This window comes from Perissodus microlepis, chromosome 19 (assembly GCF_051167445.1).
Source record: "Perissodus microlepis isolate ML-2025 ecotype Zambia chromosome 19, ASM5116744v1, whole genome shotgun sequence".
NCBI lineage: Eukaryota > Metazoa > Chordata > Actinopteri > Cichliformes > Cichlidae > Perissodus > Perissodus microlepis.
The window spans coordinates 11,253,637-11,278,894 of record NC_140479.1 but is presented as its reverse complement, the minus strand read 5'-3'; the positions used below and the strand labels follow the sequence as shown (position 1 = coordinate 11,278,894).

The 25,258-nt window shown below is 39.6% G+C and overlaps 1 protein-coding gene across 1 annotated transcript; it reads left to right on the top strand.

Annotated features, from left to right (window-relative positions):
* The first annotated feature begins 3 nt into the window (after positions 1-3).
* eif4eb (eukaryotic translation initiation factor 4eb) lies at positions 4-9,611 on the top strand. The gene is made up of 7 exons (XM_084914630.1): positions 4-126; positions 918-1,021; positions 4,341-4,436; positions 4,561-4,624; positions 5,557-5,670; positions 8,628-8,767; positions 8,857-9,611. The coding sequence occupies exons 1-7, from the start codon at positions 109-111 to the stop codon at positions 8,969-8,971; spliced, it is 651 nt and encodes a 216-aa protein (XP_084770756.1). The 5' UTR covers positions 4-108; the 3' UTR covers positions 8,972-9,611.
* Positions 9,612-25,258: the final 15,647 nt, after the last annotated feature.

The following is a 25,258-nucleotide window of genomic DNA, read 5'->3' as shown; positions in this document are numbered from 1 at the left end:
CGCAGCCAGCCAGTGGCAGCTGCATGCACGGCGCATGTCCGCAGCGGGACCGTCACATTGCATAGTTCGGTCCAATCAACAGAAACTTTCCTAACAGAGAATTGTAAGATGGCGACCGCCGAACCGGTGAGTACTTTCTGTAAAGAACACATGAAAACATATGAGGGTCTTCTCGCTTCGATTACAGGGCGGTGTCGGCCGTAAACTTCACGTACAACTCTTAACGTTAGCCCGTAAATGCTTAATGAGCGTTGTTGGGGCCGCACGTGTTGTTTTGAGTACTTCAAGTTTGTCTTGGGTGCCACGAGCGAGGCGTAAAACAGGAATGCTTGTATGTGGAAATCTCCCAACTTTCAAGGCTGACGTTACTGCTACCAATCGAGGGAAGCACATTAACTCTCACCTGAAAACCAGTCACTTTTAGTGACGGACAAGTCACGGACAAGAGTGAACCTCCAACAAATATGTGTTTATTAGAGGCACGTGAAATCATACCTTATATCCGAGGAGGACTTTATGTAAATAAAAATCCAGCTGTCAGAATGGTTCGACACATGACCTCTGCGGTCCGCCGTTAGCAGTGCTGTAAGCTGAGGTAAATGATGTAGAAGCATAGAGGGGATTCCTTATTTGTATTAAGTAATTTTATCGTTAATATTAGTTAGTCTTTGTCTCGCATCATAGTGAAATGTGTTCCAGATGTTCGTAATGGATTCCGTAAACATCTGCTTCCGTCACGGAATTTAAGTCGATCTAAGTTTCGTTTTAGGCTAAAATATCAGTTTCTTTTTTTTTTAAAGAATGGGACTTCTACTAGTGGAAACAAGTAAACAAGAGGAAAAACCAGAATTCAAACATGTTGTTTTCAGTTTTATTGTATACCTTCTATTAGTGTTGAGCCTCCATCTATTTTTTAGGAAACTAACCCAAGTCCTTCCCAGCCTGATGAAGATGGAGCTGAGCAGACCGGACAGGAGATTGTGAGCCCAGAAGCCTACATCAAACACCCGCTCCAGAACAGGTAGAGACCGCAAGTTTATGTAAAGCGACCCAAAGTTTTCCTTCAAGCAAGTCATGACACTTTTGGTAACACCTCAGGACACTTATTTGAGGAGCTGTTCTACAGCGTTATTTAAGTTAACTTTAATTTCAGCGGTTACCAGTACATGAAACCTGCACGTTTATATATTCAAAAAAACAAAACCTAGAAAACCTGTTGAATGACCCCAAAAAAGATTTCTGAAAACGTCTTAAAAACTCCCACAGTCTCAAAATTTCTTTATCTTTCCAGATAAAAACTAAAGATCAGAATTACTCGTTTAAATTATTTTTTGCCAACAGTTGCTTTACTGTTATTTCTGGCAAAAATAAAAAAATACTTGTTATCACATTATTGAATAGTAATTAATAGTATGGCTTGTCTGTTAAGGCCCAAATAATATATATATAATTGTTGCCTCACTTCCTATTACCAAATCATATGCATGTGTCCAGTGTGTGTGAGTCATCTGTGTGATGTGTTTATAGGCCTGTAAATCAGTACTGCTTATCAGCTGAAGTCAAAAAGTCTGATAGTTTGTTCACCTCCTTGCTTTGCATAACTGTTTGTTGAGGACTGTTATTAAAGTTTAAAATTGTTTAATAAAGCCTTAATTACTATTTTTAGAACAGCAATTAGGCAGGCTTTGCTCTAATTCAACAGAATTAAAGTAATTTTTGTCTAAGTGGCTTGAAAATTGTGCTTTGGAGGCAAAACAAAACAAAAGCATTTCAGTTGCCATTCACATAGGACATGCCAGCATCTTATCACGGTCAGTAAGAGCGACCGCTTGCAGATGTGTGCGGGAGTGGATAAATGTCAAGATGAAAAGTGCATCAAACTCCAGAGAAAATACTGGTGACCTGTGTCAGAGTCATGTTTGATCACAAGGCTCAGTTCAAGAACTGAATGACCGTTTCTCCTCATGGCCGAAGCAGCCGCTCATGCAGAAGTGAAAGAGAGACATGAACTGACCACTCACTGAAAACAATGAGTGCTGTGTTTACGGGAGGAAGAGGAGCCATTTACACAATTTGTCTGCATGATAGAAACATAAATAGAAGTACAAATGCAAATGTGTTTTGTTTCCAAGATAGATTCTGATGAGTTAAAGCTTGATTGAAGACAGTGTCTAACAGACTTGGCAGTCATAAAATGTCATAAATACACATTTAATAATTAAAATATGAAGTTATCTCAAATGTGTTTTTGATGGATCTTCAGTGTTTTCATTGATATCGCACAGCTAGAATTTCCAGATCCCACTCAACCCCCACCAAACAGACACAATTAGATAATGCAGTGGAACCGCATCATTAAATCATTGTTTGTCATTTACTTTCATGCTGAGTTTATATGTACAAAAAATGGTAACAGCAGGACAGTCAGATGAGCTGATGTAACAGCTGTAGCTTCTGTTAAATACAAGAGTACCCAGTGCTTAGGCTGGGGATCAGTTTTGGCCCAGCAGGCTGGAAGGGCTGCAGTACACTCGTGGAAAATCTCACAGAAACCTCCGTCTTTGAAAAAGGCAAGATCAAACTGTAAAGCACCTTTTCGGGTTTTCTCCATTTAATTATTAAATGGTAAAAGGACTGGCTTATGTATCACATTTTTACTCCAAGTGAGAACTCAAAGCAGTGCTTTATGCTATGCCTGTCAGCGTGTTCTAACGATCACACTCATACACACACTGATGGATGGATCAGGGTAATTTGTGCTTCAGTATCTTTCCCAAGAAACAGCGTACAAGCGCCAGACATTAAATTGATGCTGCTTTGCTGATTAAAGTGATATATCCCATGATATTGATGTTCAAAGTTCATTATTTAAAGAAAAAAAGTAATAAAAATGTAAGATTTTGGCTTTAGATTATGACACTTTGAGTGGGTGTAAATTATTTACAGATTTTTAACAGAGCTTAAGCTTGTGTTTTTCCATCTCTGAAAATTTAATGTGCGTAGCTCATGTAGGAATTCTAAAGCATCAAAAGACTGGGAAAAGTTAGGTGACTTAAAATGCCAGATTTCACCCCACCACCATGGACTTACTTTGTATGACTTCACTGGATAGTTATTAAAGTTACCGTACCAAGAAAACCAGCTGATTCTGATGGGGTCGTGATGTCCCACAGCCAGTTGTCTCAGTCTCAGAACAAGATTATTCATCTTCTTATTATATTAATAAACACATTTGGACTTTTGTTGTGCGTTTCATCACAAGTTTGGTCTTAAATTACCCCCTAACCTGTAGACATCTGGTAAATACACAGTATGTGACAGTAAATATAATTGATTGATTGCATTTTCTTAATTAAAATCTGGATGATTCATTGATAAAATGGAAAAACTCAAAACTATATATATGAGTTTTATTAAATTGTACCTGTATCCATGTATTTATGCATGCAGAGCGTCAGATTCAAGCCTTTTTTATTTCCCCACAGTAAGACTGTGATTGTCTGTGATGGCGTGGTGACCTGTCCAGGGGGGTTCAGTGTTTTTCCTCTCAATCCATACTTGGATACTTTCCAAGTACCTTCTGTGCTGAATACAAATAAGCTGTGAATGAATATTTTATGCATGTTTAAATTCCACAAGGGTCTTTATGTCCAAAAGGGTCAAATATAAAAGCCAAACTCGACTGAGATCCAGTCAGCTAAAAGAAAAGTTGGCTCCTAAACACTTTAGTGGTGTCTCACAGCTCATTTTGATGAGAAGGTAAATGCTAATGGATAAATATCCCAAAATATTGACAGTGGCATAAAGCATCTGAAATGGATTAATGTTATTTGTATTGACAGTGATATGCGTTTCTCAGTTTTCTTAACTCCCACATTGTTTTCAGGGTCAAAGGGTGATTGAGCCTGTTGAAGTCCATGAGAGGGATTGTGTAATGTATGTGGTCTTAGATCATGGCCTATAACTAAACATTCAAATGTCTGATAAACAGGTTCACTAGAAAAATTCACACAACGTTCTAAATGCTCATCGAACACTCTGCTCTGTGGATTTAGTACAGCTGAAGATATTATGCTTATTATTCAGACCTTATTTGGCTCATATTTGGACTGTGGGAGTCTATCTGCTTTAATTCTTTATTAGTTTCATTTTTTTGCCAGCCTGTTGCTGAGTTATTAGAGAGTTTAGTGTTGAGCATTTGGGACAAGCATCATCTGCATCTCGTGCATCCATACGTTGCTCATTTGCCCAGAAGTTCTGTTTGCCTTTGTTTACATTGTGTGTGTAATAATAGGCCTATTATATATATGCTAATTTTTGTTTTCTGCTTAAAACAACAGATGGTCTCTGTGGTTCTTCAAGAATGACAAGAGCAAAACATGGCAGGCCAACCTGCGACTCATCTCTAAATTTGACACAGTTGAAGATTTCTGGGCGTAAGGAACAATAAATGTCTGGGATTCTTCCGTGCTCTCACTGAGAAACAAGCTGTGAGATACCCTGACTGTATAATATGTTGTGAAATATGATTTTATTAATGCTTTTCTGTCTTTATTTCAGTCTCTACAACCATATCCAGTTGTCAAGCAACCTAATGTCAGGCTGTGATTACTCACTTTTCAAGGTATGTTTGATTCGTTTACCTTTTCTGGACAAAAGCAGTGAGTGTTGACTTTAAATGCACATACATTTAATTAAATTGGGGTTTTTAGTGACCTTTGCTTGTCAGTGTCTTCTTTAACAGTCTGTATTTTAAGTAAAAGTCTTCAAATATTCTCAAAGTTACATGTAAAAAAAACTACATAGCATCTTTTTAAGCTGGAAAATGTCTTTACATAGATATGAGATATGGCATTTGTGCTAGTTTTAGTTGTTTTGAGATACTAAATAAGCAAATAAAAGGCCCGAGGCCTCTTCCACATTTGAAGTACAGGAATAGAGATCAGTTAAATGTTTTAAACCGATATCCTATTATTATTTTAGACATTGTAAAACAATATCAGTTACTCCTGTACTGAAGTTGACTGCTTTGAGGGTCTGTCCCACAGCCCACATCATACCCCTCAAGGCAGTGGTAGTCCAAACACTGAACAGAAACAAATAAAGCTTCTGCAAACAGAACAATACCTGACTGAACTGCCAAGACAAGAGTTCCAGTAAAAGCAGCAGCATCATTGCTGGAGGGAAGGGAAACAAGAAAAAGCCAGCTCACAGCCAGGAGAGAGAGGATGAGTTAAAGTGGAAAAAAGAGTACTGGACTCAAGCCTTTATGTAGGATCACACCAGTGATTATCAGTCATCATCTGTACAAATTTACATTAAGGAAATCTTCTGGGAAATAAAAACCTACCTGGAAATAAGTTGAAGGTGAATCTTTAAGAAAAAGGTGTTTCAGCACTCGCTGCATACACGCTGACTTTTGATATCTTTTCGTTTTTCCGTCGCAAACATATAATGCCTAACTGTGGGAAAGATACATTGCTTGCAGGCAACGTTGAAACCTCGTTCTTAGAGGCTGCTCGGGATGTGTGCTGACAATTTGAACTATTGCTGCAGGATGGCATTGAACCCATGTGGGAGGATGAGAGGAACAAGCGTGGCGGGCGCTGGCTAGTTACACTCACCAAGCAGCAGAGGAGATTAGACCTGGACCGCTACTGGCTGGAAACTGTAGGTTTGACTGTGCTTGTGCTCTTCATCCCATTGCTTAAACCAGTGACAATAATAATCATTTCTCTAACCTCTCCCCAAAGCAGTACATTTATTACATGCTGGCAGCCATAATTAGTTACACCATGTTATCATTACACTTGTTGCCTGCAGAAAGGGGTGATTACAACCAAGCGTATCTTTCAGAGCTGAACTGAGCCGCAGCTCAGATTGATTTCATGTTCTTGGCAGCAAATGTGCGATTGCTGTGAGTGCGTGTTGAGCTGCAGGTTTGAGATCACAACCTGGTCAAATGAGAGCAATTGAAAATTGGTTTGCTTGTTTGGTGCTAACAGCGAGCGATGCTCAGCACAGATGCAGGAAAGAAAAAAAACATTTTCACAAGATATAAAAAATATCACTGGGATGTTGGAACATTTATACTGTGTTGAATTAATACATATGGCCACCTGGGGCAGCAGTGAGCGCTACAATCAGCCAACCAATCAACAAGTTACCAAATATTATTTCTAGGCAGGTTTTTAAATGCAATAACTCGAGAACAAGGTGACATATAGTCTTAAAATTCATACAATAGATGCAACTACTAAAAATGTTGGTGAATTTGAATCTCAGTGATGTTGACCTGGAGGTTGAGGTGACTAAGATTCAAATCTCAAGGTCAACATCAGAGATCGTTTTCAGATAATCTTGTGACTTCAATAACTTAAGAAGGGCGTCGCCTAGGTGTAAAAGTTCACGAGTTTAAATCTCAACAAGAACCAGGCAGCATTTTAAATCTCGCCTGATGAATGGCTACTGCCTACATGGCGCTGTTGGCAGTGCAGAGCCGATTCTTCCTTGGTGCCATTTCAGCAGGTTTTAAGATCTAATCTTGCATAGCTCCACAAAATATAAAATTTGGGGTAATTTCAGTGGGAAGCCAGTTGCAGCGCACAGCATCTGCATTTTTTTCTGCAGTAGCCCCGCACACAGCCACATATTTTAACTGTTTCATCATTCAGTCTGCCTTCTTTTGGTTACCAAGCCCTTGCCTGCTTTTTGGCCATAGCACCCCTGTAGGTTGTAGATGGACTACTGGCTCTGCATCTGTGGGAAAAGCATAGCAGAGCCATCTCAGACCTGGCTCTGGATCCTGTTATATATTATACAGGCCTGGATCAGGGCCAGCGGAGATCCAAATTCAATTATATTGATACCCTAGACAAAGACCATGCTTTTTTTTGTTGTTGTTGTTGGTATGGTACTTGCGCCAATTGACCTGGTGGCTATATATAAATATATATATATATTTTTAAATTTCTTTGTAAGATAAAAAATATTTAAATACTAGTTTTGAAATTAACATTCTTTGTATCTTTTAAATTTTTTTGCAGTTTAAATCCTGTAGGATATATTTATATATACCAGTGTTTCTCATAATTTTCACAATAAGTACCACCTCATAAAATATATGGCTCTTAATGTTGGTCATAAGGGTGGTACTTTAAAGTACAGTAGTATAGGCCTGTTTAACACCATATACAGTTTACACGAGACAATTTTCTTTCTTATATGAATGTTATTTATTTTAACTGTCATAAACAGGATGTGACAAGTGATAAAAATAACAACTGTACTGCATTAAAACATCCACAGCAGGTGGGATATCCAATCTTTAAGTGATGATATGATGAAACCTGCTTCTGGGTCCAAACTACTCTGAGTTTATTAAGGCTGTTATGTTTTTAACATGTTTTAAAGCTTTGTATCTTGTTCTATTTAATCTCAACAAGCCTCTGAAAATAAGTCAGTGATCACTGTCGGCCTGTCTCGGTTTTTATCATCACTATTCATTTTAAAGCTCAGTTTTTAAAACCTTACAATGTCACTAAACCCCAGTCATGCAGCAGTATATTAATGACAAACCTCGTATTGTGGATGGATTATCTCAGTTGTTCTCCTGACTGAAGTTTGGTCCGTTTACATTAATACGTCAAGTTAACTTTTATTGAGTGGAAAAAAAGTTAGCGTTCATCCTCCAGCTTCACTTTGTTTATGTTATGCTAACCATAGCTGTGTAGCTAGCCACCACGTAGCACATCATTATATACCAGCTAGCCCAACTTCACTAACCCTACAAACGTCACTGCTGTTTAGGTTTCTGGCTTCATTTATGTCGGAAGTGATAGCAGAGCTGTACGTTTTAATTTTTCAGAAATCCCTCAATCAGAACATGGTATATTATTTAATCTTAAAAAAAATCTTTGAAGACTTCCCACGTATCACTAGAGGGAGCCCACGTGCCACCAGTGGTACACATCCCACAGTTTGAGAACCACTGATATATAGGATAGGATTCACTTACAGTATATAGGGTGAATCAGTGGGTTATTCACATTACGATTTTATTTAATAGGATAAAAACAATTTCTTCTTCCAAAGCTGGAAGAACTCAACTCAGGTAAAAGTAAATTCTTACTAAATTTCTTCCTGTTCTGACCTGCCATTGATCCTGAACTTAACTGAAGTGAAATATCAGAAGATCGGTTAATGAAAAAACACCAAGAACCCTTTAATGTTCTGCTCGTGTGATGATCAGGTTTGTGACTAAAGCTTTGGGTCGGCTGCAGAAGTTTTTCACATTCAAACAGGGCCGAGGCAGTCTGAAGATATCGAAGCTGTCAGAACAAAATGTGTTCAGATACTGCTGAAATATCACACTGGGATTAAGTAGTAACTTTAGAAATAATAATGTCAGCGTAAAATGCCACTAAATACTATGCCGTGTCACTGATTTTGAAAAAGCAGAAATCCTTAAAAATGTCAGCTCCCCAGTAATGAATACGACAAACCTCAATGACCTCAGTGCCTTTTCTCTTTTCGCAAAGAATGAGGATTTCAAGTTGCTGTCAAAATAAAGATGTGATTCATTATGTCAAGACAACAGCTTTTCTTCCTCTGCATCCTCTCACCAGCTGCTGTGCTTAGTCGGAGAGGCCTTTGACGACTACAGCGATGATGTCTGCGGAGCCGTGGTCAACGTCCGCACAAAAGGGGATAAAATAGCCGTCTGGACATCAGACTACGAGAACCGCGAAGCTGTAACGCACATAGGGTGAGGCAGATCAGATCGCGGTCTGTTTAAGTATTCTAAGCACTGAAGGCCTCCTCAGCCTCTTACGTTGTCATTTCGTATTTCAACAGGAGAGTTTACAAGGAACGCTTGGGGCTTCCCGTGAAGATGACTATTGGTTACCAGTCTCATGCAGACACCGCTACCAAAAGCGGTTCAACCACCAAGAACAAATTTGTTGTTTGAGAAACCCCTTATGAGCCTCTTTTCATTTTCTTGTCTTATTTTGTTGTTGGTGCACATGTTTACTTTGCTGCAAAAGACTCTGCGGAATGCAATCTGGAAGGAAATAAAGAGTTCATGCCAAATGTTGCCATAACCTGCCCAGGAACTTATACCACAGGAAAAAAGAAATGCTATGGAAAACAGATGAATGCAAAAACTTCCACAAACACTAATAATGACAGGTATTAATAGTGGATGTCATTTAGAGTGCTTCATTTTGTACTAAACAAAATCGTTCTGATTTTATATTTTTATTTTGCGAATGGCAGGGAATCAGAAAATGTATATTTCTCACCCGTTTTACAGCATCGTTGGTTTGGCTGTAATCCTTATTGACATTAAACTCTTTTAATTTATTATATTAATTTGCTTGCATATTATTAGAATGTTAGACCTTCGTTCTATGCTTTTTTTTTTTTTTTTTTTTTTGCCTTGAGCCATTGCACGTAATCCACCTTTTTAAAGTGTTTCATGACATATATTCATTTGAGTGTTAATATAATTAAAACATTGGTTTTGCAATTATTAACTGTTAAATTGTGGATTTATTTTGTTGCTTTCTGTAAGTGGTACATTCCTTGTTATAAACGCTTTACTAATTGACTTGTGGTGATGCTCTATTGATGGACACTGACTTTTTGAAGTTGACTTATCAGCAGTGACGGGCAGATCAGCCGTAAAGTAAAAAGACTAATGTAGATATGATTATACTTAAGAAAAGAGCACTTGGTGTGAAATCTGGCTCTGCCTCATTTTAAGATCCCTTAAAATGTCAGTAAAAAACACTTGTGAGAGAAAAGATTAATTTGAGAAACGCAGCGTCAGTCCATTGCCACCAGAGCAGCTTTCAAATGTCACTTCGTCGTGACAAATATCATCACGTTCTCGGTGTTCTTCTAATAAACCAGCAGGCGATGCTTCTACACAGATCCTTCTTGATCTGATGAAGCTTTAAGTGGCTCTTTAATGAGGTCCCTGCTGCAGTTCTGGTGGTAACCTTTAAAGCCCAGCTGTTTATTCATGTAAGATCCTTTACAAGCATGCACTTACATGATAAACGCAGTAAGTAAAACATGTAATAATGTATTCTGTTTAGAGCAGATGCTTCAAAATACCTCAAATCAGTAATTAGTCTGCACCAGTGCAGCAAAATCCCACAGTAACCTGACAGATTTTTGTACTTTTAACTAATATGTAAGATTTCTATGCTAATAAAATGTTAAATAACTTAAAAAATCAGATACAGCAATAATAAAAAAAAAAAAAAAACATTTCTATTGTAAAGATTATACACAAGCACAGTAAACGACCTTGGGGCAGATTCAAGTGATTAAATCTTTCAAAGAATAAATGAATAACAGAATTAACAGGTAGTTAGAATAAAAAAATGTCTGAAATGTGCTTCAACTGGCAAATTTGGGAGAAAAAATAAAGACAAAGGTTAAAACTTGTTCTAACATAATTGAAGGGCTTTAAGTGTCATCGATCAACAGGACTGTAAGGTCTAATAAGCCTTTGGAAATCCATTCCAACAGACCGAGTCTTAATGTGTTCTGCAAAAGCTGAAATCACTAAGAATTGATCAACCTTTTAACACTGCATCGAGGCCATTAGTTTTAAAAAAATGTAAGAAACATCTTCCTAATTTCCTTTTGTCAAATTCAGATTTGCGGTGTCTCAGAGGTGCCTTAATGGAGGAGCTACACAGAGGGGATTAAACAGGAGATAATGGATTTCAGTCCATCTTCAGTGTGCTGTGTGGAGTCTGCACTGAGCTTTTAAACACAGCTGCCATTAGTTGCTTATCAGCTGCAGTATAGCAGCTATAGAAAGCATTCAGACGTCTTCACATGCTGAAGAGGTCTATTGTGTTGTACATTTCATTTTAAGTAGAGAGAGTTGTATGTTTTCCTCTCAAGCTACGCTGAATAACCTTTTGCCTTAAACATAACTACTGTGAGTTGGAGTGGATCATTTTTGGCTCAGTTTTTCCTTCCCTTAGTTTAGTTTACCTGTTGTTGGTTCTGCACCCCGTAACATGGTGTTCCCACCATCTCCATCCTTTGCTCTAAGGACTGTGATAACCAGATAATAAGCGTGAATCGGGCCAAATAATTCTTTCATTGTGCTCTGAATTCTTTAAATACTGTCTCCCAAATCCCAAAGTCCAACTTGGCTGTCATTTGTGTTTTGCTAAGAGTAGCTTCTGTCTAGCTTACAAGACCAAAGCCGCTCTTGTAAATTGCTTAATTTAACCAGCTGCAGGAGCGCTGGTGGCTCCAAATTTCTTCAATTTCACAGGTTTTGTGGTAACAGTGCTCTTGGGAAAACCTTTAAAAGGATTTAAAACCCTCCCTGTGAGCTATGGCTCACCACGTTTTTGCCTACAGAGACTTGGATTTCATGGCTTTAATTTGTCCTGGCATACAGTGTGAGTTGTGGGACATTCACAGGTGTGTGCCCATCTCTGTCCAATCAGTTTAGTTTGACACAGCTTCAGTCATGTTCTACACTCATCCCAACGATAGTTTGGTTTTTTGACATCATGAACATAGACAAACATAACACTTTTATTCTTTCTGTAGCAAATTGTAATAAAACCAAGCCTGTAAACACGAGGCTACTGACATGGTCACTTTATTAAACGGGGTTACGGACTAACACTGGCACCAATGAATGCAATCAATGTAGCAAATTGAATCAAGCATAATTTTCTCAGTCTCCAGTCTGCTGTAGGGGCCGCCGGGCCTTCCTGTTTCCCAATCAGCGGCACTTATCAAAATCCCAAAGCCTCCAATCTGAGACAAGGGTCACGTCAGTCAGACAGAAGATGTAGTCCAGGCGGGGAAATGTGAAATGAAGGCTGAAATGAGCAGATTTCAAAAAGGACAAAGCGATTTTGGAGCCAAAAAGAGCAAAGAGCCAAAACATTAAATATTGTTACCATGGAATTTTTACCTAGCTGATTTGTTTTACTGCGGCTCTGAGTATTCCACTTATGCTGCGACTGCTGGCAGGTTTTAATAGGTTATCATTTCACTGCTGTCCATCACTTTACACTGGAGGGAGCTGCAGCCCCATTTAACTTTAAATTGGTGTTTGTAAGGCCAGTAGACAGTGCAGGCAAGGATTTGTTTACAGCCCTAAGTCTACATTGTTTTAGCTTTCATCTTTAAAGGCAGTGGTTTAGGAGCTTACCGTCGTGTGGATTGCACTGCTGTCAGTCTGGGTGTTTCCTATCTCAGGCTTTGATGGCTGCAGCTCAATTCATAGGAAAAAAGAAATTAAGTTATGGCGCAACAGGAGCTGAAAGAGGCATTGTGTTTGTGCAGAGGTGAAGAGGAAGTTTCAAAGAATGAGCAAAAGCAGAAAACATGAAAACACAACTTTTTCATCTGCTTGCGAGACTGTGAGAGTAAAAGCTCTCACAAGTAGACTCTCATAGTGGCTGAAAAGCAGTGCACAGAAACAAATGCCGTCCATAAGACTGAGCATTTAACATCAAAGAATTGTATGTTGCCAGAAGCTATAATTAGGACATAATACTGTGTAATACCCCACAGCTAAAGGATTCAAGGAAAAGCTATTTGTGAAGCTCAACTATTTATCAGCTTTCCATTCTCTAGACGGCTGATCAGTTTTCCCAAGGGCCCATTCGAGTCCTTCATTTATCTTCATGTATTGTAAGGATCAATGGCGGGATTTGTTAACCCAGATTAAATGAATGAAGGGGGTAATCAGACAGGCAGTTAGCCCACTTTGTGTGATCGAAAACACTTAGATTAAATTGAAATCCCAGGCGCATATATTTAAAATATATGTATCGGCACACTATCACAGAAGCACACAGGACACAGCCGTGCAGTGTAAAGCAGTTATTGCATTGCATCGTGAGGCATTTAGTATTGATCCAAATAACTCCCCGTGCACCTATTTGAGACCGAGTCCTGGCAGCCCACTCAGAAGAAATAGCATGTTATTTCCATGTTAGCTTCACTATGCTGGTGCTGAATGCACTGTAGGATTGATTTGAACATTTCATTGATCACCTTTACGACACAGGTCTGAAGAGCGATTTTCCTTAACTTTCAAATATGAGATCCCGAGGCCTGAGGATGCTTACTGGTGCTCTGAGGAAACAGTGGGAAAATGTCCAAGATTTTCCAAACGTGGCCTGCCAGCAGGTCTTAAGGTGGGCTGGAATGACGTTCTGTCACTTTCAGTTGATTAGTAATTCAATCTGGCAGGTGGTTAGATACAATGCAGGCCCTTACAGCTGATGTCATTCGGACAGTCAAGTCACCACATGGTCCCGCCTGCACACTCGTTTTTCTCTTCTTATTCTTCTCACGCGTGCAGATGTCAATATATTTGTTTGCGTTGCGCTTCAGCAGACGAATTCTACAGGGTGGCTTCTTTCAAGTAGCGGCTAATTTCAAAAGCAGGGTTTCAAACAGCTCACTGGCCACTTCAAGGGGGTTGGACCCCCTTTTGTGTTCAGAACCGCTTTGATTTTTCACGTCATGGATTCAACTCTAAGATTTTGATCCATGTTGGCACATTTGCTGCAGATGCAGCTGTGTGATGCATGATGCCACATGATGCTGTGGGATCCACGATGCAAATCTCCTTTTCCACCACTTCCCAAAGCTGCTCTACTGCTGAGGCTGTTTGAGTACAGTGAATTCATTGTTGTGTTCAAGAAACCAGCTCGAGATGATTTTGTGCAGTTGCCAAACACACACAGGAGGCTGTTTGTGTGGAGTCTGGCACACATCGAGCCTTGCTAGCTGAAGTTGCAGTATTTATCAGAAACAAACAAAAGTCAAACAAAACTTCACTCTGTGAGATCAAAGAGAACAGGAGAAGAAGATGTATTGATGTGAGGTGTTGCTGAGAATTCTGGTTATTTCAAGAAAATATTTTATTTAAAGAAAAATGTCAGTACTGGGGTACAGTTTACAGTCACTTTCTGTGGATTTCTGTGGTCACAACTAGGTTAGGTCCTGGGTGAGAGCAGTGATAAGAGAGAGACGCTCTTTAAAAACTTATCTTGTGATAAAATCAGCAAATTTTTTCTTTTATTTGACTGGATATTTTGTATTTGCACTTAATTCAAAATAAATTCCAAGATAGCTGACGAATGCCAGGACCTCTAGAAGGGATTTGGTAGAAGTCATCAATTTGAACTCTCACTTGCCAAATTCCACCTTTATACCAGCTAGGAGTGGGAAAGCAGCCATAATGGCTTAGACTTGGAATGACGGCCAAATCTACAAAGAGCGGTGAACGTCAGAGCAGCAGCAGCACAGGAGATGATTACAGCCTGTTCACAAAGAAAACAAATCCACTGGGCTAACCATACACGTTATTATGTGACACATTTCTATGTGCGTCATCCGCCTCTTTGTTGGTTAGTTTAATCATTTTTCACATGGCTGTTTTTCTGCAAGAACCTTTGCCCTTTTCTTCTTTACTTTGACATCTCTGATAATCAGTTTGCATTGTGTTAATCAACACTGATTTGTTTCTTTAATACAGTGGTTTGTCGGTCCTGTCCTCAGGACCCACGGAGCTCCTGGTCATCTATCTTACCAGTTGGTTAATTGCAGTTAATTGCATTCACCTGCCGTCGCAGGTGTCAAATAATCGCTCATTAGATGCCCGGAATAAAAAACAGCAGGGGTGTGAAACTGCAGGATGGAAAAGTACTGGTTTGAAAGAAGTGAGTAAAAAACTTAAAAGGTTATTTCTTCTAAAACAAGTGGGTCAGTCAATGAGCTCGAACACTTTCCAAACAACTTCAAAATAGCCAATCAATAGAAATTCTCATTAATTTCAGCCGTTCGTTCATCTAACTTTCAAAGGAAGCCAAGGGTTTCACACAAACAGGAGATAATTAACGCTGCCTTTTGTGAAGTGTTGTGGTGTTTGCACCAGCAGTTATGCATTAAATTGGCTGGTAATAATAACCCCTCGTGCACTGTCTGCATCATTCATCTGTGACAAATGAGCTCAAGAGATTCCGTGGTCATATTTCATTTGTTTTCTCGATCAAGTGAGGTGAATATTTTCTGTTTTAGCATTTAATTTCATAATGCTTTATTATACCCACCCACAGTCTCCTGGCATAACTGTGGCATGGCTGAGCTTCCTGCTGTCAGCTGAGTAAGTGTCGCTTTCAGCCACATGGGAAGAAAAGCAGGCAAAAGTCAGATTTGTTAATGCGACTCGCGCTGCGTGCAGGTGCAGGAAGAGTTTAGTTTTCTATATATATACTGCAACCTAAGACAAAGTTTGATTTTCATAAAGGTGTCAAAAGTAGATAAAGAGAACCCAAACAGGCGAATTAAATGAAAATATTATACCCTGTCATTTATTCCATATATCAAATTGTCAGATGTTACATATCTGTTGAAAGTTGAATTCAGAATGTGATGTTTTTCGGTCACAGGGATTGCAATGGGCATCAGGGCTCTGACGCCTACAGGAGCTGCCATGAAGTTCCCTGCATACAGTTCTGGTGCTGATGTTAATGCGAGAGGAGGTTTGGACCTCAGTGGTTAGTGAATCAGCAGAGCATTGCTGACTTTTACTCACTGGGCGCCGTTAGGACTCAGCAACCGTGCTCTCTAACTTTATGTAGTTTGATACTCTGTGGCTGAGCTGCTTTGGTTCCTCAACGCCTTTACAATAATAACACTTACAGTTTACTGTACAATATGTAGGAGTGAAGAAATGTCATTAACTGACTTGTTGTGGGAGTGGCATCCTATTACAGTACTACTTTTACAGAGTGCATGGTAGCAGGACGGAAAAGATCTGAATTCAGAAATTAAGAGATGTGGCCCAATATATTGTCCATGCAGTGTATCTGAGGCCTTCAGAACAAGTTGGTGATGATGCCTGGTGATGGGTTGGGAAGAGTTTGGACTCCACTAATCCACAATCAGAGAAACTGTGCACAAATTTCAAAACTAAATTTAGAAGAGCTGAAGGCCTCTCTTCCATTGGCTAATCTTTCCTAATGTGTAACCAGGAGAGCACTAACCGTGAATAGTGCGCAGGGCAGGGCTGCAAGGAGAAAGTCACTGCTCGTCTACAAAGATCATGTGGACAAGAAAAAGGCTGTTTGAATGAAAAATAAACCTCCCGTTTGGAAAAAGAAAACCACTGAATCGTAGCATGAGAACTATATTAGTGGTGCCACAGTTTATATCTGTTTTGATGCATCTATTTCTGGACTGGTCATCATCACTGATGGAGAGATGAATTCTGATTATACCAGCAAACTCTAAAGGTCAGTTGCAGGACATTTGTCTGTGAGCTGAATTATAAAATAAACTGGGTCATGCAGCAAACTGGCAACGCTCAACACAGAAGGCTTCTACTCAGTGAAGAATGAATGGTATGGATTAAAACTATAAGATTATTACCCAAGAAGTACCTTAAGCAACATTTTCATGTGAGGAAATCCACCATCATCCACGAGCTGAAGCTGTTCTGAACCAAGGAATGAGTTTTTCCCCAAACTGATGCACAGGACTGGTCAGCATTTACCACAAATGGCATTGTTCTTTAGATGCAAAGGTTAACATTGCTTTTTCCTCTCACAGAAATATTACAAAAGTAGCATCGGATAATATCCCTCAGTAAATCAATTTCAAAACACAAAACTGTCACATTACCCCTTTCAAACCAGAAGTCAGCACACTGAGTTTTTCTGCTCACTCATCGCAGATAGAGAGCAACGTTAGCCCTAATTCAGTGTTTAATCTGCCACTCTTCTTTTACCTCTTATTACAGAATATTCAACTTTTCTTTCACATTGACCGGGCAAACTGTGAAAATGCAATCACCACATTTAGGACTTACGTCTCAGTAGACTTTAAATAAAAGAGGACACCATCTTATATGCATTTCAAAGAATGATGCCCTCCTTGCACAAGTCGTGCACAAACAAGACATTTACAGACAGCAAACAAAGAGTTGTAGTGATACTTCAAAGCACTGACACTGTACTGCATACATGCAATAAAAAGGTGGAAAGTATATTATGTTGCCTGCAGCAGTCTTGGGGATTATATAATGTATAAGCCAATACTTCCCTTGCAAAGACTAACAATATTATTGCTGCTCTTGTAGAGAACAGAGATATCCTTCAAAATACACAGAGCTTTCTTTTTATAGATATGTGCAGTGGTATGTAGTATTTAGTAATATGATAGTAAGTGCTTCTGCCAGCCTGCATATTTATTATGAATACCTGTAAAACAAAGCCACAACCTTCACATCATTACACCGTGTCATCCTGGAGCTGTGTTTGCCTTTAGTGGATTAGTACACATTAATACACATTAAACACACATTTTATTCATAACACAATGCGCTGTGCAGTTAGCTTATACCGAGTCTCTTGATGCAGTGTTTGTTTAATAAGAACATTTACATTTTTTAAAAAATATATTCTAATTGCAGCTTTTCTGCTATTATTTTATGCTTCGAGGACTTTGCAGTCACTTGCTGCCTTTGTGTAGCACAAAGTGATGCAGCCTCCGACTATTCAACGCCCACCTCGGAGCCACTTGTCACTTCTTCGCGGCTGTTATCTCTCAGTAATTCCCAAACAAGTGCATTTGTGCAAGACTGTATAACAGATTGGGGCGTTGTGAATTGACTGTGCATCATAAATCGGCTTTGTGTTTTTGTTAATTGCTCCTCTTGGTTGTATGCAGCACAGAATTAAGCTTGAGTTACAAAACTACAGCTGAAACTATACAAATCAGGAGCTTGAACAGTTACAGTAACAGTAATCACTGTGGTACACGCACTAAAAATGGTAAATGGCCTGTATTTGTATAGCGCTTTTCTAGTCCCTAAGGACCCCAAAGCGCTTTGCACAACCTGTCATCCACCCATTCACACACACATTCACACACTGGTGATGGCAAGCTACATTGTAGCCACAGCCACCCTGGGGCGCACTGACAGAGGCGAGGCTGCCGGACACTGGCGCCACCGGGCCCTCTGACCACCACCAGTAGGCAACGGGTGAAGTGTCTTGCCCAAGGAGGCTAAAACCTCGGGGCACTAATGGCCCGTTTCTAGCTCTGTGGTCTGAATCCTCATCCTCTCATTACTGCTTCCATATTCTCGTATACCAGGCATTGGTGGTAAAGTGATTTCATTACACACGCTGAACATGCTGCTTGCTATTGCAGGAGGTTGCCAAGTATTTGCTACTCCCTCCTGCCCAATTTACCTCCCACATGTCAGTAAAGATGGAAGGAAGACTGCAGTGCTCCTTTCACACGCTGCTCTTAAGTCGCAGGGGGCTTCGGTGGTGATAAAGTGGTTAATATTCATGCCTACTGTGCAAACCACACATGAGCCTCTAAATTCAGACAACCTTCCCTTTTTGCAGATTCTGTATTAGTAAAAAATACAGTATCACAAGTGCTTTTTATAAAGTTATTTATTCTTCTATGTTTTTAAAGGATGGTCTTAAAACCTTGATGATGGTCTAAAGCATCTTTACATTTTTACACAGGTGTTCTTTTCATAGGGATTGAGATCTGAGGTGATGCTTCGTTCTGTGAGTGGAGAACTGGACTCAAACCGTGCAGGTAAAACGGTCCCACAGCATAACAGAGCTGTCGAATCTTCTCACTGTAGGAGTCAGTGATTCGTTTTTTTCCTTATTACATCATTTATCTGTATATGTCACCCTTAAGCTCTTTCCCCTAATGTTTTTTATTCGTATTCAGAACAAGGGCACTTTCACATTAATGCTCATCACAGCTTCCTTATACCCCTCGCAGGGAATAAAGCAAGAGATCACCGCAGACTGTGACGTAGGTATGAGGAGTTTCATTAAGTCTCAGATCTGTCCTAGATGATCCTTATCACAGAAAAGTCTTTGTTGTTAAGTTGTGATATGAAAGCAAGTCCATAAAATTCTCATTTGAAATTTGATTAGTCTCACACTCAGGGTCATCATTTCATCCACTTCTGAACAATTTTGAAGATGTCTCTTGCGTCGGACCTCAAAAACCGCCATCCTTCAACTTGATTTTTATTCTCGGTGAGTGGACAAAGTTGACTGCAACCGCATCTGGAAAGCTGTGGTCCAGGTGACGCGATTGCACTTGTTCAAAAAGCTTCTCCACTTTCAGTGTGTTCTGAGCTAGGATGAGATGGCAAGTTGGCATGCACCACAGTTCAGATCATTTCCTCTTAATGTTGAGTCTCAGACACCTGAAGGCATTGCAGTCAAACTACAGATACAGTGTCGCCTTTGGGGAGCAATTCATGATGGATGCTGAGGTTGTAAATTGTGGCAGGGAGACATCCAAAGGTCAAATGATCCTACCAGCGCAGTTTAAGATCACCCTTTTACATCTTGTGTATTTGAATCCAGTTTACTGGGGAGTAAATTGCTGGCATTATATCTTGGTTTGGTGCCGTTACTGTCTGGAGACTCATTACACTCTTGTCTTTGTAATCTGTTGGCTCTGGCTTCCCTTTCACTGTGAGACATAATAGTGTGATCCGTCTTCTCATCTTTACAGGTTAAGGCAATGTCCTAACGCCATTAACACCTCAACCTAAAACAGACGATGTACTTCGGCCGTGTCCATTCCCATCTTCACTTTTTTTTTCAAACAGTAAGCGCACTACAATTTTAAAATACAATGAAGCCTATTATATGCTTCAGGTGAGAGTGTTTCCTGCTTTTAGGCTGCTCTCCTCTGCTCTCTGTTTCACCTCGTGTATGTGCTTGTGTGACACAGCAGTCAACTCTCACACGGAGATGAAATAACAGAAGTTCACATAAGTTTAAATTATTTGGGAAGGACTGGCTGATCGTGCTAAAGTGCTCTCTGCTAGCCCGTTTTTACTTTCACACTCATCCCTTTAGAAATTTATTTGCAAAACCAAAACCAGATAAACTTATTTTACAACACAGAAAGAGAGAGCGTGTCTGTGTTCATCGCCTACTAAAGACAAATTCACTTTACTGTATCTCTATATGGCAGATTTGTTTGCTGCTATAATGTTCAAACTCTCGCTTGTATAACCTTTAAAAGAGACCAAAAATAAATAAATAAAAGTTCTTCCCAAAATGTCAAAGTTAAAGACCGTAACCACAAGGTCACTTCTGCACCCATTAAAACAATTTCTATGAGTCTACAGTATTTTGATGTTACTGAATGTCAAATAACACTGCTTTTTTTCTTCTTCTTTTTTCTTTTTTTACCCAGGAAAGTCCTATTAAGATCCAAAATATCTGTGTGTTGGGTGTTTACTTCAGACCGTGACCTTTAAGCAGTGGCAATGCACAAGCTGAGTCAGTCTCTGGGGAACTGCAACAACGGTGGCGCAGCACATCAGCTGGAGGTGCTGCTGTTTGTTTAAGGGCGACCTGTCACACAACCTAATATCTAAGGCCTTATGCAACCCCGCTGTAGTTCATATGATCACCTAGAGACTGGTCAGGCATGAGCTACCTCAGTGGAGGGCAGATGGACCTGTGGAAGGTGTAAAGTTTATATAACTGTCCCACTTCATGCCTCACTACATGCAGTTTGAGATTCGTGTTGACAGTTGCAAAATGTGCACCAGAGAAGGAATGAATTTCTCCCCGAAAAGTTTCTATGTTTAAAGCCGCCCAAGAAATGTTCACAGCACTGGTGTGCTCAAGCATGACCCTGTTTATACCACATGACATCCATGTACTCAGTACCCCATAATGACACCAACCTTGTACAAGCAGCCCGGTCCCAGGGCTGGCACAGACGCAGAATACCTTTGGCATGGCGAAGTCAAGACGGCGTGGTTGTTTTCTTTCAGGCCTCAGAGATGAGACCAAATGATGTTCCTTCTGTCCCTGTTGTTTCTGCCTTTCTGCACAACCTCTGCATGAGTGCGGGCAACATTTATGATGTAAACCAGATGCTTGTGACCCTGAGGCTCCATTGCTACCAGACTCTGGGACACGGGAATAAGGCTGTGTTGAGAAAAAGGAAACATCCTGCACTTGGCGGTCACTTAGCCCCTTACATCTTTTAATAAGGTTTATTACTTTTATGCTTTTAAATTACACAAGAGGTACCAAGCTTTTTTTTTCTTAATCTCTCCCTTAATACAGTCCCCATCCTCCCAGTTTTTAACCATTTAGTTGTAACCAAAAAGCTGCCTTAATATATTCACTAATATACAATGTATTTTACTTAGTCCTACATTACATGAGTTTTTGTGTCTTTTTAACTACTCTATAATGAGTTCTGGGCAGAACTGGAAAGCCAAACAAATTAGTATTAATTCAGAACAAATTAGACGATTGTGAAAGTGACTTTTACTTCATAACGCATAATTAGTGTCATTCGGATCCAGCTGTGTCTGCTTGGCGTATATGAAATAGGTTGTCACCCTCAAATTAAGTTTACAATCTCCTCATCTGACCTTTTTGAGTTAGATTAGAAAGAAAGAAAATTAAAATGTCACATTCCCTATGTTTTCATCACTGGGGATATTACAGTGGAAAAATATTTCCTATTTATTAATCAAAAATGTCAAAATGCAAATTGATTGTATTTACAGACTTACCTGCATTTGCTGGCTATTTTGTTAGGTACACCTTGCTAGTACTGTCTTAAGCTCTCCTTTGATTTCAGCTGCCTTAACTCTTCACGAGATGGATTAAACAAGGTACTGAAAAGTTTACTTAGAGATTTCAGTCTATGTCGACATGATAGCATCACACAGTAATTGCAGATTTGTCAGCTGCACATATGAATCTGTCATATGACTCTCTAATTCTTGACTGTGGAAGCAGAGTACGGTGAACTCATTTGTTCAAGAAAAGACTGAGATGATTTGAGCTCTGTGACATGGTGTGTCATCCTGCTGCAGGCATCCATCACAGGATGGGTCTACTGTGGTCACAAAGAGATCAACATGGTAAGCAACAGTAATGCTCGTCTGGTACTAAATGGCTCAAACAGCGCCAGTAAAATATTGGCCACACCATTACACCATCAGTATCCTAAATGGATGACAGGAGTCAGAATGGATCCACGCTTATATGTTGTTTAAATTTCTGCTATCCAAATTTTGAATCAGAAATCAAGACTTTTTAGACCAGAAAAAGTTTCTTTTTCACTGAAGGAAGTCACACCCAGTATGGTCTTCTGCTGCTGAAGCCCATCTGCTTTAAGGTTTAACACGTCGTGCATGCAGATACACTCTTCTTCTTCTCTTACTGGATATTTTCTCCTTTCAGATCATTCTCTGTAAACCCTAAAGATGGTCGTGCAGAAAAATCAGCACTTTCTGAAAAACTCAGATCAGGCCATCTGGGATCAGCAACCATGCCAGGTTAGATAAGATAAGATAAGATAAGATAAGATAAGATAACTCTTTATTGTCATTGCACAGTCATACAAAGTCATTCAAAGTCACTTAAATCACCTTTCTTCCCCATGCTTGAACTTCAGCAGGTCATTGGATTGGCTGATTAGATATTTGCATTAATGAACAATTGAACGGGTGTACCTTAATAAAGAGCAAGTCTATTTGCTGTCAGTTAAAAACATATTCACAACATTTTTGAAGGATTCTGCAATGACATGAATACACATTTATGAATATTTACCATGACAATGTTAAGTCTTTATTTATTATGTATTGATCAAGCAAGTTAAAACTTTCTGTTCAGTCTCTGCATGGTACACAAACAAGTTTTATATGCAACATTTATAGTCTTTACTCTGCTACCTCATGCACAATTTATTGGAAATTTAGTCTTAAAGCAAAGCATTAAAAGCATTCTATACACACTGTTTACCTGTTTAATGTTTAATGTACAATATAGCTGTGTTTTCCCAAATGGGATCTGCCAAATGTTAGCATGACACAGACATAAAAATCTATTATTTAAATGGTTGCAAAAGGAATAAAAACCACTTACAATAAAGAGCACAGGCCTGGGGAAGCTGCTACGCTTGAACTAAATTATGTTGTCAGTGTGCTACATGCTCGCAGTGATCAACAGGTTGATAATTGGTAGGTCATTTGTTAATTACCAATAAACACTGTAAGTGCAGCTCCGAGAGAGATGAGAATTTAAATGGATTTGTCATAAAAATGAACATTTTATTTCTGGAGGGATGTTTGAACTTCAAATGGAACATGAATGACTCCAGCAGGGCAATCCAGTCTGATAGTTGGAAGGGTATTTCCCTCCAAACCTGAAATGTCAACCTAATGGTGACTCTGAGTGAGTGAGTCTGCTCCATCCTCTGGGAACAATGCACGTCTGGACAAAAATGTCAAAGTAAGCACTCATATAGTTGTTAAAACATTTCAGTTTGGACTGAAGTGTTGATCTGAGTGACTTACTCTGCTAACCATTCGCCCCCTGCCATCCCCGGAGTCACGGTGATGGCATAAAAATATCAAAAACGAAAACACGGCAGCTTTTTGTTGAGGCTGTGCAGACAAAACGGAGGTCAAAACTGCAGAAGAAATAAATGTTCCATGAAAGCGAGAAAGACCATCAGCTCATTTATATAATGTATGCTACCATAACATACTGTATGCTTTAGACCGCACTAACAAAGTGATAATGCTGCAGGCTTTAGACACATGGCTACACAGAGATAAAGGCAGCATAAATAAATACACAACGTTAATATGTATAAATTATTTCTGTGGGGAACAAACTGTCATAGTTGAAGCTGATTTAAATTCCTGGACCCTGCTATAAGCTCTTAAATCAAAGGACTGTCTTGAGAAACGCTAATGCAGGGATTACCGCCCTGTACTTAACATGATTGTTTTGTTTTTCCCATTTTAATTGAGGTTCAGTGACAGAGCTCGCTAAATTAGAAGTTGGAAGTTAATGTAATTAAAGCTACTTTACGACAGAAAAAACTCAGAAATATTTCATGTTGACACCACGAGTAATGGAAATGTAATAAATTATGGAGCAATAAAAAGTGTAAATGGCTCTAGACGTTTCAGATTGTGCTTTATTTCTTTTGAAGCATGGTTGCCATAGATGCCAGAACTGTGTCTGCTCCTCTTTGGTCTCCGGTTCTGTCTTTACTGTTTCTATTTTGGTCTCGCTCTCAGTCCAAAGTGTCAGGCGGCGCAGGAGGGAAATAGCAAGCCAGTCTTTCACCACAGGGAGAGAAGTGGAGTGCTGGCTTGTCTCGCCGGTACCCCATAGAGACGTTAGCCCCACAGGTACATGCTAATGAAGACAGTGAAATCAATATTCCTGCCATCCTCCCCACAGCGACACACATGCATAAATTTGTATTTCTGTACTTGTGTGAACCTTCCATTGACTCCTGTTAGTCCCCATTTTCAGACCTGAAAGGTGAGATAGAACCTCGGGTAGATTGTGACTGTTCAGGGTTACTGCTTTCGGAGCGCCTCCAAAACTCAACAATTCACTGGATGTTGAGCAAAACTTTCTTTTTTCACTTCTTTGTTTGCAAATTGAATTATTAATTTGTTCCCTTTTTATTAGCAGGTCAAGCTGTTTGTTTTTGCTTAGCTAACTCTCTTCTGGGTAGATATTTAACACTTGTTGCTAGAGAGAAGCCAAGCTGCCTCATGCTACAGTCACAGTCTTGACAACAGCGGTTGGAGACGGCTAACTTTTACATTGTTTCAAAGATGGGAAGCTGGTCGGTGACCACTCACAGACCAGGTGATAAAATTGCATTAAGACATTTTATCTCAGACTGACTTCAAGTTAGCAATTCTATGCAGTCTGAAATGATGTGGCAATTTACTGTGATACACCAGCAAAAACTGAAAATGTGTCATCATCTGCATACACAGAAATACACATTAAGCAGAAATTCACATCGACTATTTGCATCTTTAGATCTGAAACCAAAATTCCTTCACAAATAGTGACAGAGTTGCTGCAGGACAACAATGACATAGGCGCTCAGCACCCCTGCTTTTATATAGGAATATAACCTGAATACAACCAGCTGTCAAGTTGAGTTGAATCCCCTACTGTAAAGAAATACATCACTGATGAGCTGCACTCATCTCTGTTGACTGACTCAGATTGATTGCAGAGTGTTTGCAGTCGGTCTGAAGCTGATTGCAGTCTCAGGGCAACCTGTGCAATTGCTTTGCAGCTGAAAGTAAGTAAAATAGCCACAGCGAGATATTGAAAAGAAATGAGGGTGTGAGCGATGACCAGAAAAGCTTTTTTAA